The sequence below is a fragment of the Tyto alba genome, unplaced genomic scaffold (genome assembly GCF_018691265.1).
Source record: "Tyto alba isolate M040663 unplaced genomic scaffold, T.alba_DEE_v4.0 Super-Scaffold_7, whole genome shotgun sequence".
NCBI lineage: Eukaryota > Metazoa > Chordata > Aves > Strigiformes > Tytonidae > Tyto > Tyto alba.
In genome coordinates this window covers 21,529,805-21,547,020 of record NW_024881328.1, presented here as the reverse complement: position 1 = coordinate 21,547,020, position 17,216 = coordinate 21,529,805, and the positions used below count along the sequence as shown (strand labels likewise).

The following is a 17,216-nucleotide window of genomic DNA, read 5'->3' as shown; positions in this document are numbered from 1 at the left end:
CTCTTGCTCTTCTCCAGTAAGGCGTGTTCAGTCTTCAGAGATCTACCTACTCATGGCTATATGTTACTGCTATTTCTCTCTCTCCTTAGCTCAAAGACAAAGAAATGGACTAGAATAAAAAACATGAACAAATGGGTAGTCTATTAAATCAGTTTCTATAAAGATTTCTCTTACTAACACATTGTTAAGGTCCAGAGATAAGGTTTTCCTGCTTATAGTATTTCAAACAGGAAGGGAGAGCTTTTTAGGGGAAAACATAAATAAAATTATAATTTCCGTTAATAATTTCTGCACCTTTTTTTGCAAGAAACACATCATGTAAATTTATCATATTACTATATTGAGTTTGTTTAGTGAAGTAGCATAAAAACATTAATGAATTGAATGTTCTATATTTAAAATTATATTTTCACATGCCAGATACATCAGGTAAGTACTGGAAATATGTTTTATTTTTAAAAATAGTCATGTATTTTGTGTATTAACTATTCAAAAAGTTACAATTTTGATGATTGGTCACTAGGAACAGTTTTAAAATGAGCATCTACAGTGAATACACACTTACAAAATGTCTTTTCTTTCTCTTTTTCAGACCTTTATAGTATTGAATAAAGGGAAGGCAATCTTCCGATTCAGTGCCACCTCTGCCCTGTACATTTTAACTCCCTTCAATCCTCTTAGAAAAATAGCTATTAAAATTTTGGTACATTCATATCCTTTTCCAATGGTTGTTCAAAATATTACATACTGAAATTAAGAAAACTCATAATGATTTCTATTCCACTCTAAATAGAGATTTTAGTAGGCTATTAATTTTTGTTTTGATTTTGCAGTGGAAGACTTATGGTAAGGTTTTATAAATACTAGAAAACATGTGTATATCATATATATGCATTTTAGCTATTCTGTTGAATTTCAATACTTCTGCTATACAGATGTGTAGATGGATTTAAGAATCCATCTTGATCAATTCTTCAAAAAAGATTCTTCAGATTTATGTTAACATCGAAAATTTTTGTGTCCCAGATTCTTTTTTGTGCTATGAAGTCCATTCATAAAATAATTACATCTTTTTTTTTTTTAAAAAAAAAAGGCAATTTGTTCTCACAAATTCCAGAAGAGCTCTGACTTTTGAAAACAATTAGGCAGATATGCAGCTTTTCAGGAATAGCTAGCTCTGGGGTATGTCTATTTTGCCTTTTAGGGGTCCTTCTGAGGCCATTCTCAAGACCAGCTTTATCGTCTACTGCAGCAGCATGCCTGGAAGCCTGGTTCATGCATGCTGAATCTCACATTCCCAAACCTGCCCAGTTTCACCATACGCCTCTGCCAAATTTAATACATTGCCAGAAAGCATAGGCAGCAGCCCTGCAGGCAGTTTGCAAAGCATCTGTATGTGTAGATGGTGGAGAGACTATTAATGATGGGACGGTGCACAAGGTAAAGTTTTAGACTGGCAGGTGGGATTGGTGCTTGGTGTTAATAACAGGTTAATGGGGATTTCTAGCGAGTGAGGTTTTAATGCACTTTCCTTGCAAAACCCCAGGACTGGGAAAAGTAGTCACCAAATAAAAAATTCAGTGTGACCATAAGACTTAATATTGAACAGTTAGTCAAGGCAGAAGCCTCATTAATAGAGACTGCTGGCAGAATCTTCTAGGTCTTTGGAAAAAGGAAGAAACAAGACTGATTGCTGCTGACTCCGAAGACCTCTTCCTCTGACCTGCCTGGAAGCTGAAGTGGTGAAAGAAGGGGAGGGAGGTGTCTGGAGAGGAGTCAGGGAGCATTTGGGGACAGTAGCTAAGGGACCTGACAAAGACGTACAGACATGATGGTGATGATGGTAAGAAAACGCAGCTAAATACTGTCAAGTTGAAGCCTCTAATGAATGCTCGTCCGTTGAAGTTGCAGACTCTGGTTTACAATACCTTCCAACCCTGCATCTGTGCCAGTTGTGGGTAGTGTTTTTGACTGACGTGCTGATTAATGGTTTTGGTTTTGGTTTTAAGTTCCTCCTAATTGTGTTCAAAGAGTATCCAGCTGGTCTTCTAATTCTAATAAACAATATGCAAATCCATATTTTTCCTTCTATATATTAACTGATTGCATGATCATGTAATTTAGCTCTATTATAGGAGGAGGTTTCCTTTCATTATATGGACTGATTTCTTTTTCAACCAGACAACTACGGGATGGGCTATTTGTATCTTAGATATAGACGTAGGGGGTTTTTATCTTAAATACAAGAATAGATGCACAGGGTCACAGGTTCTTTTCTCTCTCTCTCTCTCTTTTTTTTTTTGTTTTTTTTTTTCAATTCAGTATAGTACAAACACTGCAAATATGAATATGTTTAACTAAGTTCCATGTAATACGTTCCATAACACAATTTAGATTTCAGCTGCTTATACAAGGTTGTCTGTAGACTATGAGGACAAGCATTGTAAAGCATTTATTCTAAGCCACAAAACAATGATTTTTATTGTACGTATCTTATATGACAACATGATCTTCAAAACAAGTTATTTAATGAAAGACATCACAATATTCACTGATTGGTCAGGTATTTAGACAAAGGTCACACACTTATTTATGGGAATCAGGCAGCTAAATCCTTCCCTTTGATTTGAATGTTTACTTGAAAATAAATTCGCAAGGTTTAATTGTTCAGCAGCTCTAAGCGATGATCTTAACTTTTGCACCAATGTTCTGCAAAGTTTAGGCTGAGATGTTACTTCTCCTATTCTTCCTTTACGTAAAGTGAAGAGTTGGGTTTTGGTTTTTGTTTTGTTTTGTTTTTTTCATAGCATAAAAATATACCCCAAACAACAAAATGTTGCTTGATTAAAAATAAATAAATAAATAAATAAAATAATCCTGAGGCCTTATATGCAAGCTTATCTGTAAATGGATTTATTCAGTTTAAGCTAGCTTTGCTAGTTATGTTGATGCAACTATTTTTAAGGAACGCATCGGTTAGAGAGATGACTAGAGGAAAAAATTAGAGTGGAGTTAACCATTTGGCATAAAGGTATAGTGGCTTTTATTGTTTGCTGCCATCATGTGGCCATTTTGCGTCAGGTTTTGGTCTAGTTTGTTTACTTCAATATTTCCAAATGTCTCAATAATCGAGTTTATTGTCACGAAGAGGGAAGGGCCACACGGTTTGTAGAGCCAGTAATCTTGTAAACCAAGAGCATAGCATTGGGTGGACTGTCCCACCTACCTACCACAGCTCCCTTTGAGCTGTTAGTCTGGGTTTCATAGTCCCAGAATACCTAATTGATCCTTGCTGGAACTCTAAATAAAAATTAATTTTCATTCTAATCTTCACCAGTTTTCTATACTTTTCAAGCAGTTGACCACAAGGTACTATTGAACCATTTTCAAATTAAAGCATTGGTAGAACAAGAGGTGCTTCTTCTGCTGCTAATGTATTTTGAGGTAGACCAAGAATAGTATTGGAAAATTATTCACCTTAATCTGTGAGCTCTCCGTGGATTTCTGTTTCATTGACTGAAGCATGTACTGCTAGTCTAGTGATATGGAAACATAGAATACAGTCACTTCAGCAATTAAAAACAGTATTCTGTGTTTTGTTCTGTGTTTTTGACAGACTGGCTGTGCTGGGTGCTGGGGTGGTGTGTGCTTTCTCTACAGTTCTGACTCATGGTAAATAGGATAAACTTTTTTTACCTTGCATATGCCAGTTGTTGAGTTTAGTACCAAAACTGTAAAAGTGAAAGACTAATGCTTGTTCACTTGTGTCAGGTACTTAAATAAAACAGTATTCTGCAAGTTATTTAGTTTTGGCTGTTACTCAGCTCAGGTTGCCTCCCAGGCATGTGAGAGCCCTCTCCTTTGATTTTCAGTACCAACTGAAAACAAAACGTGAAGACATCAACAAATTAAGATTAATATTAAAGTTTACTATGCTAAAGTGAAAGCTACCAGATTAAGCAAAATATATGTGCAATGTTTACCAAAGTCTGAAAGATTTGTGTAGGTGGCAATGTTTTACTGTACTTAAGATATACAGATGATGTGATATTGTATGAATTACTATTGTGTTTTCCTTAACTATATCTACATTATTCAGCATGCTTATCATGTGCACTATTTTGACCAACTGTGTGTTTATGACCATGAGTAACCCTCCGGACTGGACAAAGAATGTAGAGTAAGTTGCATATATAATTTGAAGATATTTTTGACTGTTCCTCTAAAAGTCAGCATGCCAGTAACTGCAGTCATGTGTGCTGTCATGAGGAACTGTCATGGGACAATACTACTGTTTCCTCTCTAAACTGTGTAGAAATGTTGAATAATTATTTAAATCTCCTTCTAGTAGAATGATTGGGTAGAAAAAATGAAAGTTGTTTACAGATAGTATTCTACTGAGATTCCACTAGTTTTCTCTCATCTTCATGGTTTATCATCTACACAATGTTTTTACCCCCTCCTTTACAGCACTGCATTAGTAGCAGAACCATGTCCATCTGTTAGTACACCTCAGTTAAGGACAGCATATAAACAAAAATATTCCTAAAGAGATAATTCAGTGCATGCTTTAGTCCCTTTTTAGAGCTAATACTAGATGGTTTAGATGTTAGTAATTCAGACAGTATCCAGCAACTTATGCTCACAACTTTCTTGGTTAACACTAATGGATCTAGTGTTGCATACTTTTAAACTGAGTGTCACCAATAAATTTTTAATGGATGTCATTTATTTGATGGATTTTTTAAATTTTGATTTATGTACAAGATCAGGACTGCTGTACTTCAACAGCAGGTCACAACTAATGCACGTAAATATGCAAGTATATACAATGAATATAATAAATGCATTTTAGAAGAAATTTCTTATTCACTGTATTTCTTTTCCAGTTTTGAAACAAAAAAACCTCTCATTTGATCATCAGGTTTCTATCAGAATACCAGTGTAAAATGTTGCTACTTATTTTGATTGAATTTTCCTATATTTTCCAGGTATACGTTCACTGGAATTTACACATTTGAGTCACTCATAAAAATCATTGCAAGGGGCTTTTGCTTAGAAGATTTTACTTTTCTTCGAGATCCATGGAACTGGCTTGATTTCACTGTCATTACCTTTGCGTAAGTTTTTGTTTTTTGCTTTTTCCTTGAAAGTGAAGGGTAAAAAGGGCATGAAATTAGTATCGATACATATCAATTTCATTAAATGGAAATTCTTGTATGGATTTACTTTTGTCTAAAATAATTTTCACATTTTAATATGCATATTTTGATGTAAACATAAATACTGCAGAAGCCATTAGTACAGCTAGTATTAGAGAGGCTAATTTCATGTCCTGCATTTTTTTCTCTGAGCAGAAAAGGAGCATCCCTTTGACTTCATTCTCCAAACTTATCAATCTAGTCTAGATAAATTTTAAGCTTTCAAAGTTAATCACTACGATTCACTTCAGAGACATTTAATTTAACTGAAGGCTCTGAAAGCATATTAATGCAAGGCAAACTGCAGTGAAAGGTAAACCTCTGACTGTTGATATTTAATTTTTTTGCTAAAAACGCCAAAGCGGTCTTGATGAAAGACCCAAGTAAGTAGCATAAACTTTGCCTAAATTCTGAATAACTGTGATTTAATCCTACAGGTATGTAACAGAATTTGTAAACCTAGGCAATGTTTCAGCTCTTCGAACTTTCAGAGTATTGAGAGCTTTGAAAACTATTTCTGTAATCCCAGGTAAGAAGTAACTGGTGTAAGGTGTTAGGCCCCTTGTACCTCCCAACTGTTCCTTTTTATCCTGTCATTGTGTTTGTGTGTGAACTCCCCTATTACAGATATGTGACAGAGTTTGTGGACCTGGGCAATGTCTCAGCGTTGAGAACATTCAGAGTTCTCCGAGCTTTGAAAACAATATCAGTCATTCCAGGTGAGAGCTAGGTTAAACACTGAGGCTGACTTTAATTCACTGAAATGGAATTCATATTTTTTAAACATGTCTTATTTCTTTCCACAAAAAAGCAGGAATCAGAAGATATTAGAATTCACTGAAATCTCTGATTCATTGCTTTTCAACATGAGCTCTTCTGTTTTGAAATCAGCCTTTGAGTTTAACAGATTCTTGCATGAGACATTGCAGTACACAGTGTGTGTGGTTTGCAGCATATGATGTCAAGCTTTCTTCTCCACATTCAGTGAATATCAGTAACCCTGAAGTTTTCTTACCCATGTGTATCTTACCTAGATGATGTTATGTGGTATTTGTTGTGAATATTTGTGTCTAAAAATAGAGCTGTTTGAAGTGTTGACTTAGTAAGAAGATGAAGGAATAAGATAATAAAGAATAGCATGGGCATTGCATGGGGGTTTTATTATCTTAAAAGTCTGTGATTTTCCAAACCACCTCCAGTTTTATAGCATTAAATTTTAATCTTATTTATTGTTGAACAGGCTTTTTACTACTGTCTTCTAAACTTAGTATGTTATAAAACTGATAGTAGCAAAGGTTTGGGGCAAGAGGTATTGACAAATAAAGAGAAGGAAGACTTTTATGTGAGATTCATGTACAGCATGAATAAAAGATGTCACTTGTTTTAGCACTAAAACAAGTGTTTTGAAATATATGCAACTCATTCCATTCACAGTTTCAAATGAACATAAATTTCAGCTATTTATTCATTTTTCACAAGTGAAAAAGCTCTTCTCAAAAATGTTATTTCACAGACATTACAATCATTTATTTGGGCTTCTGCATGAAATCTATAACTTTACTGGGAGATACTGTCATTTGTATGCTTTAAAAAAGTTCTGAACATGAGAATAAAAATTCCTTTGCATTTTCAGGGTTGAAGACTATCGTGGGAGCCCTAATTCAGTCTGTGAAGAAGCTCTCAGATGTAATGATCCTGACTGTGTTTTGTCTGAGTGTATTTGCACTGATAGGGCTGCAGCTGTTCATGGGCAACTTGAGGAATAAATGCCTGCAGTGGCCTCCAGAAAATTTCACTTTGGAAACAAATATTACTTCCCAGCTAAACAGCACCATAGGTGAAAATGGTACATTGGTTAATTCAACAGTGACTCCATTTGACTGGAAGGGGTACATTGAGGATGAAAGTAAGTATTGACAGTATCATTCTTATTGAAATGATTTGTAGCTGACCTAGTTCTTAGAAATGAGGAGAAGGGATGATACACTTAGTTAAGACAGAGCAGAAGTGTTTTCCCTCTGTTATAGATCTGCTCCAAAGGCCAGCATGGAAGATGGAACAAGGAACAAGGAAACTTTTTCTCAGCTCCCTCTGCCGAATCCACATCTTCCCCAAGAAAGAAAGAGGTCCAGAGAAGTTCTTAAAATTACTTAATAGTCTTAAACATTTTTCAATCTGATACTCCAAAGCAAGATCAGCAACAGATCATTTCTGACAGATGTCAGAGACCTTCAATATTGTGAGGACTCCAGTGATAGAGTCCTCAGTATTTTCACCATCTATCCATTCCTGTGCTTTACTACCCTTATTATTAGAAAGGGGTTTTTTTAAGGTCTAACAAATTTTCCTGCTGCATTCTCAGCTCATTTTTCTTATCAACTTCACCATATGTGTCAAAAACAAATTATTCCCTGTCATTAATCACTGTCTCTCAGATATTTAGAGACTGTTCTTATGCTGCCATCCCCTGTTCTCCTCTCCTTTAGTCTTCTTTTTGTATGTTAAGCAACCGAGACCACTAATCTTTTTCTCCTACGATCTATTTACTAGTTATTGATATCTCATCTGGATCCTTTCTTGTTCATAAACATCCTTCTTAAAGTGCTGTACCCACATCTAGGCATTTCTCCTCCACATGAGGTAGACTAAGTAGAAAAGAAGGATTATGTGGTAGCATGGTAATTTATACCTCTGTTTCCTCAAACTCACCACCATCCTTATCAGATCAGTATCGTTTGCAAATTTTATAAGTATTCTTCCATCATCTAGATGAGCTGAAACCTTGAAAAGCAGCAATCTCTGACAAACCTCTTCAGAAATTGTTCTGGTGCATCTTTCCATTTTGATAATTTCCCAAAGTATGATTTTCCAGATGAAAACAGTTTTGCTGATACAGAGAAGTCTGGCAAACTAAGAATAGATAAAGAAATGCATTTCACTACAGTTAAATGTGAGGTTATAAACCAAAGCTCCCTATCCTAAAAATCAATGCTGCACAGTTGATGTTGAGACAGGTTCACATGCTGTAGCTGATGGCATGCATCATCTCTAACACTGAAAGTTACTTTTGGAGGAAAATAAGAACTAAAGGGGAGAGAGACAAAGAAAAGTGAAGGGGAAAGGGAAAAGTGACCACAGCGGCCAGCTGTGAAGAGAAGTGATGGGGTCCCCAGGTGAGTCTCCTCCCCTGGGTATCCTTTGCAGTGCAGCAGTGATCACTCCATAATACTTTTTCCATAGCAACCTTGTGTTTTTCATTAGCGTTTCCTCAAACTCCCTGCAGGTTTTTCCTGCTTGCAATGTTATTAGCACTAATTGGAACACACTTTGATTAAGGCTGGTGCTGCACGGCTGGTTGGTTTTTAAGCTCATACATGCATGTCATTAGGTCACCTAATATAAACCAAAAGGTACCAGCAATGGGTAGGAAAAAGGGAGAGAGGTGAATCTCACACCAGAGACAATAGCTTCCCATGAGTGCCTGCTGCAACAATAATGTGTTTGCAGGTGTAATGTCATGAGAATAAAAGCAACATGAAAAACAGCATGAGAGCAGAGGAAGAATAGTGCCACAGAGGCTCTAGAAAACACTGCCACAGCAACTTAAGTGAAAGGTTGCAGAGCTACAACTAAGAGGCAGGATACAGAAATGCATCTGGAAGTCCCTTTGCAATAGAGAGGCTAAGGCACCTAAGACACCGTGGAGCAGTCAGCACACTAATAAACTAAGGTTAAAACTCTGCAGCCAAAAAGCTAAATAGTATCCTGTTCGCATAAATAAATTATTGACCATCAAGGCAGTGTTACCTCTGTATTTAACAGTACTGCAGTTGCTACTGGAATACTATATAAAGTTCAATTTAGATAGAATGTTGAAAAATTGGAGGATGTTCAGACAAGAGCAGAATGATTAAAGGATAGGAAAGTGTGCTTTATGCCAAGATAGACCAGGAGCTCAGCCTACTTAGCATATCAAAGAGAAGGTTTAAGGGGTGATTTTGATCACAGTTGAGAAAAATCTCATGGGGAACAAAAATTTCATCACAGACATATCTTTGATCTAGTAGACAAAGATATAAAAGGTTCAATATCTGCAAATTCAAAGCCAGGCAAATTTCAAATAGAAGACAGCTTATAACTGCGATCACACAGCTGATGAATGACTCTGATGGATTTCCATCTGAATTTCTTATATCACGATACAGTCTTTTTGTGAAACTCACTTTACTTGAACATCTGAATTCATGGAGCACCCATGCCACAGGGCATAACAAAGTCTAATCAAAATCTCCTAATGAAGACCTAGACTTCAAGGTAAAACTTAATTTCCTGGCTTTTTAACAAAGACTCTGTAAAGTCAAGCTCTGATTTAATCTGATTTAAAGAAGACATGAATCCCCCTAAAAAACAAAGCTGGATTGAATTAGTTACAGAAAGTACTTTATTGAATGGCTGCTTGAACCTTTGGTATATTTACACAGGATTTCATATGTATTATAAAATGTATAATGAAATTACAAGTCTTATTATGAAGTTAATAAGATTTTCCTTGCTTACCAGCAGTTTCAAAGAGAACAATTACCTTCTCACAGCTTCCTGCTCTCTCTTTGCAGATGGACAGACAGGATACAGAAATGGTTCCTGTCACAGGGCAATAAGCAGGGACTTCCCTGGAGCTCAGAGCAGTGCAAAGGCACTGTCTTTTGTGGGAATTATAGAAGTTTTCATGCGAGTATTTAAGTATTCTATGCAAAAAAAAAAAAAAATGGCATGTAAGCTCTCAATTTTCCACTGAACTAATTTTTGGAAATATTATTTAGAGAGACTTTACGTAAGCAGTCCTGGCAGTAGTGAGTCAAGTACTCTCTTTTTTTTTTTTTTTTTTTTCTTTTTCCAAGATAGCAAATCTGATAAATTTATACTAGATAAGTTTATGTTTATCTTGGCAAACCTGCCATAAGCAATTTTTTTTCTGGGAAATAACGTCTCACAATATGTTTTGTGAAAAAACATTTATTATCAGTCATTACCCTAGGTTTACCCAAACAACATACCCTTGAAGTAAAGTGCTCACCTCACTTTTCCCATTTCTCAGTCAAATAAAGGGGAGCCAAACATGTACCTTTGATGTAGCAAGGGACTCTTCACATTACTTTGGTAAAATAAAATTCAGAGTTTTGCATCTAGTTAAGGACACATACCACTCAGATTATGTTGTTATAAAAATTTTCCCGTCATGATAATATTTTGAGCATTTGTCATGGTTGTATCAGTGTACTCAGAGAATTCCTGGGTGGCTACTTCTTCCTGTACAGCATGCTTACAGGGCACATCTCATCTGAACCACAGAAGTTGAATACAGACCCTGTTTTAGCCATTCAGCTCAGCTGGTGTGGCAGTGATCATGCCTGACTGCTCCATGGAAACTATATCGTCAGGTTTGCATTCTTCCCAATCAGCTGTTACATTCCAGCATGTTTTAATCATGATTAGCTGACATAATGCAGAGTAAGATTTGCTTCATAAGGGTCAGCTGTGGTCAGCACCATGTCAGCTAACTTTATAGCTGTGTTTCAGCACGGTGCAGTTCTGCAATGCATACCAGCCCAGAATGACAGTGGCCACACATAGGGCTGTGAACATTGCACAGAACAGAAGATTGCAGTCTGTAAGACACAGGTGTATCATTAGACACTGGAACTGAGTCCTTCACAGACTGTCAGAACAAGTTCTACATACAGCTTAAAACCTAACTTTCCCAAATGGTGAATTTCGCTCACAGGATGGAGAGATGCAGCTGGCTGGGGAACCATGTCCCCCATGCAGAAAATCAATGTACTGAGCCAGTAGCTTGTGACACCTCCTCATACTCAGAATTCATTAGCTTCTGTAGTAACCCTGCCTGGGCAGCACAGCTGGTGCAGCCGCAGTCAAGTTTAAACTCAGCTGTACTGGTAGCATTTCAAATTAGATCATTTTAAGGGAATCTGGCAGGCCAGTTCAATGAAAAATACATCCAATTCAGTGTTTAAATCTTCTCAGGAAGCAAAAAAGGCACCACCTTAACTCCAAAGCTACTCTGCTTCAAAGGTATTAGAAGCTGGGGAGGTGCTCATGGGAGTATTACCATGTCCCTGCCCTGTCCATACAGATGTCCAGAGGCAACACTTATAGTGTCCGTTGGAAATGAGGATACTGGGCTAGGTGGTGTGACCCTGTATAAACTGCATCTTTAAGACTGTGACCAAATGGGAGATTGTTACTACAGGAGAAAGCTCCTCCTGTGATAATTCTTCCAAAAAGAAGAGTTTACCAAGTGTAGGCGTCTGCTTTGAGGGGAAAAAGAAAAGCACTTCTCAAGGATACGGTCAAAGTGAATCTTAATAAGCACAATGTTTTATGCATCACCTCTTTATTCTTCTAAGAATAGATAGGTCAATATCTTTGTCGCTTGAACCATCTAAAGTGTCCTTTATATACAGGATTACTATACAGATTATGGAATAACTGGTTAGAGGACAATTTGGTGGAACTCACAGTTTTTATTTCCTAAGGTGAACAATAATTTCATCATATACTCCTAAAATCCTACCTACACAAGTCAGTGACTGTTGCAGTAATTCCGTCCAAGTTAAATGTAGATGTATACCAGGGCCTTCATACCAATCAGAGGAATAATTGCAGTGTGTATGCACCCATACTTTACACTTTTAGAGCAGGACTATTTATTTCATAGACCTGTAAGAAAACTTTCATTTTCAGGATTTTATAATTTTTTAAAAATTCTTTTCTAAACAGGTCATTTTTATTTTCTGGAAGGGCAAAATGATGCTCTGCTTTGCGGCAATAGCTCTGATGCTGGGTAAGACCTAATTTCATCATATTATTGCACCATGTACAAATTAGATCCATGTTCTTTAGATGTGCAGTTGGAGGAGGGCTATACATTGAGTGACCACTTTCTTTCACATATTACTAGGATTTTACACCAGACTGAGGATCTGGGTTCCTGGTCAGAGCTTGGTAGATTGGCTAGATGAGTTTAGTCTTTGCATGAATGAATCGGTAATTTGGTATTAGTGTAGCTCCTGCCTGCATGAGAATTAACAGACACAGCAGCTAGAAAACGTGTGTTATTTCGCAGTTCCAGCTACACATGTGAGTACTAAAAGGCTCAGACAGTAGAAAACACTGACATTGACATTAATACTACAACATTAATAATGAAAGAAATTAATTGGAATACTGTGGTTTAGAAGCTTAGATTAAACTTGTCACTAATTTTTATGTGCCTTTCCTGCTTAATTTTTCTAGTGTCCTTTAAAATAAAATTTATACTAAAAATTACAACTGCTATTATTTCTAGTTTGATTAACTAAAGACAAAGACTCTTTTTAATCCTAATATTCTCCTGGACATTCTAGTTGATAATATTAAAATAATTATAAAAGGTAACACCCAGTTTGTCTTTGTAGGCAGTGCCCAGAAGGATATACATGCGTGAAAGCTGGTAGAAACCCCAATTATGGCTACACAAGTTTTGACACCTTCAGCTGGGCTTTCTTGTCACTATTCCGCTTGATGACTCAAGATTTCTGGGAAAACCTTTATCAATTGGTGAGAACTTTTAATGCAAAATAGACTAAATATATTTGAACCAGCAATGCAAGATGCCTAAAATAAATATTCTTATATTAATTTTAACAATATGAAAAGTAGAACTTATTTTAACCTGTTCTTGCTTATAAATGTATTCTTTTCAGACACTGCGTGCTGCTGGGAAGACCTACATGATCTTTTTTGTTCTGGTCATTTTTTTGGGTTCTTTCTACCTGATCAATTTGATCTTGGCTGTGGTTGCCATGGCCTATGAAGAACAGAATCAAGCAACGATGGAAGAAGCAGAGCAGAAAGAGGCAGAATTTCAACAGATGCTGGAACAACTGAAGAAGCAACAGGAAGCAGCTCAGGTATAATTTATGGTGTAGTAATGCAGAAATGTATGGAAGCAATTTTACTAGAGATATTCACCCTCTGCTTTCTGAATTTAGAGTTACAAAATACACTGTTGGGCTTTCAACAACAGAGCTAGCTTCAGAGATTTTTCTATCCTGCACTAAAGAAATGGTACTGTGAATGATCCAGCCATAATCAAGCAGGAATATTCAAAACTAGGTATACATTATTCATTATGGATTTATTGTCTGATGTCATTAACACAACCTGTTAGAATTCTTCATTTAAAAACTACTCATGAAAGATGGAAGAAGGCTATGACCAACACATATCTTGAGTCAACTGAGTAACAAAAATCAGAAAAAACTGTTATCCTATGGAAAGTGTTAGGAATCAGGGTGTTTGGACTAGCAATTCTGTATAAGTAAATTTAAGAAAAACACAATATTGTGGTTTGTTCAGTGACACATAATTCATTCTGCAACATGGCAGGCAGCAGCAGTGGCAGCAGCAGCAGTAACAGCATCTGTGGAGTCCAGGGAGCCCAGCGCTGGGGGAGAAGCAGGAGGGGTCTCAGAAAGTTCCTCAGAGGTGTCAAAATTGAGCTCAAAGAGTGCAAAAGAGAGAAGAAATAGAAGAAAGAAAAGAAAACAGAAAGAACAGTCTGGAGGAGAGGAAAAAGATGAAGATGAATTTCACAAGTCTGAATCAGAAGACAGCATCAGAAGGAAAGGCTTTCGATTATCTATTGAAGGCAATAGACTGACGTACGAGAAGAAGTATTCGTCTCCACATCAGGTATTGCATATACTTATTTTTAGTAGAAGCATACATTTAAAGCATCATAGGCTGTTACGAAACTACTTTAGTCTTGCTGGTACTGTAATATGACCCTACTGCCTAAAGAAAGGAAACACTGAGATTTTCATTAAACTTTATTATCATTCCTAGTGCTTGAGAGAAAGTTCTGTAGCTGCTAGATTGTCTTGTAAAAAAACACAGAGTATTAAATGTAACCTCATATCTCTATTCTTGTAATAAGGTTGTTTAAAAATCATATTGAAATTTTCTCTGATTCTATTTTTTTTTTAGAGTGCTTATATATTATCTAGACTTATTAGAATGCTACAGTAGTTTTCCATTATGATAGACTCATATTTTCCTCCTGCTTCAGTGATGTTTGGAGGTTGGTTCAATATGTGCAGGATGCTGCATACATGAAAGAATATGCATGTATAGAGTCACTCCTTTTCTTGATGGGCATTGTGCAACTACTCAGCAACTCTGACATTAGGAGAAAGGAGTGCTCAAAACTGATTTTCTCTTAAGAATCCATGAACAGTGGTATTTCTATTTGCAAAATATATATGTAATTAAATATATACAAAAATTTCACAGCAGCATTTATCTTCTGGGAAAAATCATTACTCTCATATAAGAAAAAAGCCCACAACCCTATGCTATACTAATAACAATGCTAAGTTTGAAAGTTTCAGCCGATAATCACAAATTTTGTTTCCCTGCAGTCTTTGCTGAGCATTCGTGGATCCCTGTTTTCCCCAAGGCGCAATAGCAGAACAAGTCTTTTCAGCTTCAGAGGTCGAGCAAAGGATATAGGATCAGAAAATGACTTTGCTGATGATGAGCACAGCACTTTTGAAGACAATGATAGCAGAAGAGATTCTCTCTTTGTGCCGCGCAGACATGGTGAAAGGCGCAACAGTAACATTAGTCAGGCCAGTAGGTCATCCAGGATGCTGGCGGTGTTTCCAGTGAATGGAAAGATGCACAGCACTGTGGATTGCAATGGGGTGGTTTCCCTGGTTGGTGGACCATCTGTTCCTACATCGCCTGTTGGACAGCTTCTGCCAGAGGTGATAATAGATAAACCAGCTACTGATGACAATGTAAGAAAGTTTTAAATAGCTTAGGCACCATGGCCTTTTCTTACTGCACCAGCCAGTGTTTTCTACAGAATGGAACCCTTGGCAATGCTTCCTGGTTGGTCAAGCTGTGAATGCTCCTGCATCTTGTAAAATCTCTAATAAATAAAACAGCTAGGATAGGTTTGCAGCCTAAGCATTTACTTACAAATATTCTCATAACTAACAAATGCAATTTGCAGTTTCCAAGTAATAAAATATTAATTTACTTATTCATTTGTAAATGCACTATGCTTTACTGTATTACTGTTCTATACCTTACTTTTGCTGATCTAAAAGTCCATCTGGCTATGGCCTGCAAAATCATAGTTACTATACAAATAAAAGGAGTATACAAAAATGTTATCATGTAACTGCAATCAGCAATATGGTGCTCATATTACCACTTTATCAAAATTAGCATTATTAGTTAATTTTGATAATATTCTTCCTTATCAGCCCCATTGAAAATGTAAGGAATTTGTCAATTCTTTACTATCATTTATTTCTCATTCTTATATATTTTCCATCCATTGTTGGTGGAGTTTTGTGGAGTAGATAACAAATATTAATTGGAAGAGCACATTTCAATACATTCTTCTAAAAATGCAAATATCTGTGAGAACATATGTGCAGCACATGTTCCTGCCATTCTCTTACCATATACAAGGTAAGAGAAGATGTCTCAAAATATTCTTGCTTAGTTCAAAGTTGTCTTCTCACATTACTAAAAAAGTACTGGCATGAGGAAGCATGAAGAAGTCAGACTTTTCTTACTTGGTACTGTTTGCCTAGGGGAAAAGACTACTATGTTACAAAACCCAGAGTATTCTGTTAGCAGGAATAAAGAAAGAAATTACAGTTTGCAAAAATTTTATACAATATTTTTAACTCAATCATCTTCCATTATTTTAAATCATTTTTCATAACTTGAAGGACAGAAATGCAAAAGTTAAGTAAATAAACTCTCTCAATCTTGAACAGTAGGTCACTATTGCCTCATACCTTTTAAAAATTATTTAAAGGATACTAAAAAGTGATAAAAGTCTGACATGATAAAAATTGAAGTGCACGAAGCACGTATCCAAGCTAAGACATTAATAACACGGTTCTATATCTTATTTGCTTATCTCATTTCTCCAATATGGTCTCACATATTATTGTTCTCCATATAGGGCACCACTACAGAAACAGAAATGCGAAAGAGAATATCGAGCTCTTTTCACGTTTCTATGGACTTCCTGGAAGATCCAGCTTTAAGGGAAAGAGCCATGAGTATTGCTAGCATCCTCACAAACACTGTGGAAGGTGTGTGCCATGCATAGCTTAATATTTAATAGCTTTTTTTCCAATGGACTTCTGAAAATTTGAGTTGAAACTTAAAAACTGATTTAAAATAGCTTTATTAATAAATACCATCCCACAAATGGACACATATTTAGCAGTAAACTTAAACCTCTTTATTCATTAAGATTACTACGTAAGTAAGTATTAAAGTTATTACATAAGTAAGCATCTCTATATTCTGTTTTGCCACCATCTACCTCATGTAGTCATCAGGAGTACAGAATTATGTTTGATGGTTGTAACTGAGTGGATGCTTATGCATAGAAATTAAAAATATATTATTGGATGCAAAAAGGCCACTGAACATTTTTCAAATATATGTAACCATTTTTTAAATTTATATGTATTTTTAGGAGTTATATTTATTCAGTTACTCATTAAAGAAGTGTTATACTAGGTGATAACAGTGTTTCTCTATTGAACTAGGAATTTAAATGATATTGAAAATTTTTACCTAAACACCACAAATTTAAAAATAAAAATATTTCCATAATAGAACAGTAACTGGGAGGAACAGGCTGAAGTGTAATCAAGGAACAATTAAATACATAATGCAAATCAATGCATATATTGATACCGATCAGCATAGTGACTGGAATACAGAGAGGTTTTGCTTGATAGATAAGCTCTGAAGAAAATAAATACATTTGATAGCAATTTTTAAAGACTTTCTTGAAAAGCCCTGTAAAAAAGGGCTTGTAGGAGGTTAGTCAGTACCAGTACAGCTTGGCAACTTGACTAGTACAATTCATATAGGATTGAGGAACATTAGAGCAATCACAGTTACCTG

At 36.0% G+C, this 17,216-nt stretch overlaps 1 protein-coding gene across 5 annotated transcripts in view; it reads left to right on the top strand.

Annotated features, from left to right (window-relative positions):
* The window catches only part of LOC104358686 (sodium channel protein type 1 subunit alpha), a 97,369-nt gene that overhangs the window by 36,951 nt on the left and 43,202 nt on the right, over nucleotides 1-17,216 (top strand). For 2 of the 5 annotated variants that reach the window (XM_042784344.1, XM_042784346.1), the window contains exons 3-13: nucleotides 593-711; nucleotides 4,091-4,180; nucleotides 4,992-5,120; nucleotides 5,829-5,920; nucleotides 6,835-7,107; nucleotides 12,000-12,063; nucleotides 12,677-12,818; nucleotides 12,965-13,171; nucleotides 13,650-13,955; nucleotides 14,684-15,064; nucleotides 16,255-16,387. In XM_042784344.1, the coding sequence (XP_042640278.1) occupies nucleotides 593-711; nucleotides 4,091-4,180; nucleotides 4,992-5,120; nucleotides 5,829-5,920; nucleotides 6,835-7,107; nucleotides 12,000-12,063; nucleotides 12,677-12,818; nucleotides 12,965-13,171; nucleotides 13,650-13,955; nucleotides 14,684-15,064; nucleotides 16,255-16,387 (1,936 nt within the window). Of the gene's footprint in view, nucleotides 1-592; nucleotides 712-4,090; nucleotides 4,181-4,991; nucleotides 5,121-5,638; nucleotides 5,731-5,828; nucleotides 5,921-6,834; nucleotides 7,108-11,999; nucleotides 12,064-12,676; nucleotides 12,819-12,964; nucleotides 13,172-13,649; nucleotides 13,956-14,683; nucleotides 15,065-16,254; nucleotides 16,388-17,216 lie in introns of all 5 variants that reach the window. The other 3 variants (XM_042784348.1, XM_042784349.1, XM_042784345.1) reach the window with 3 other exon arrangements.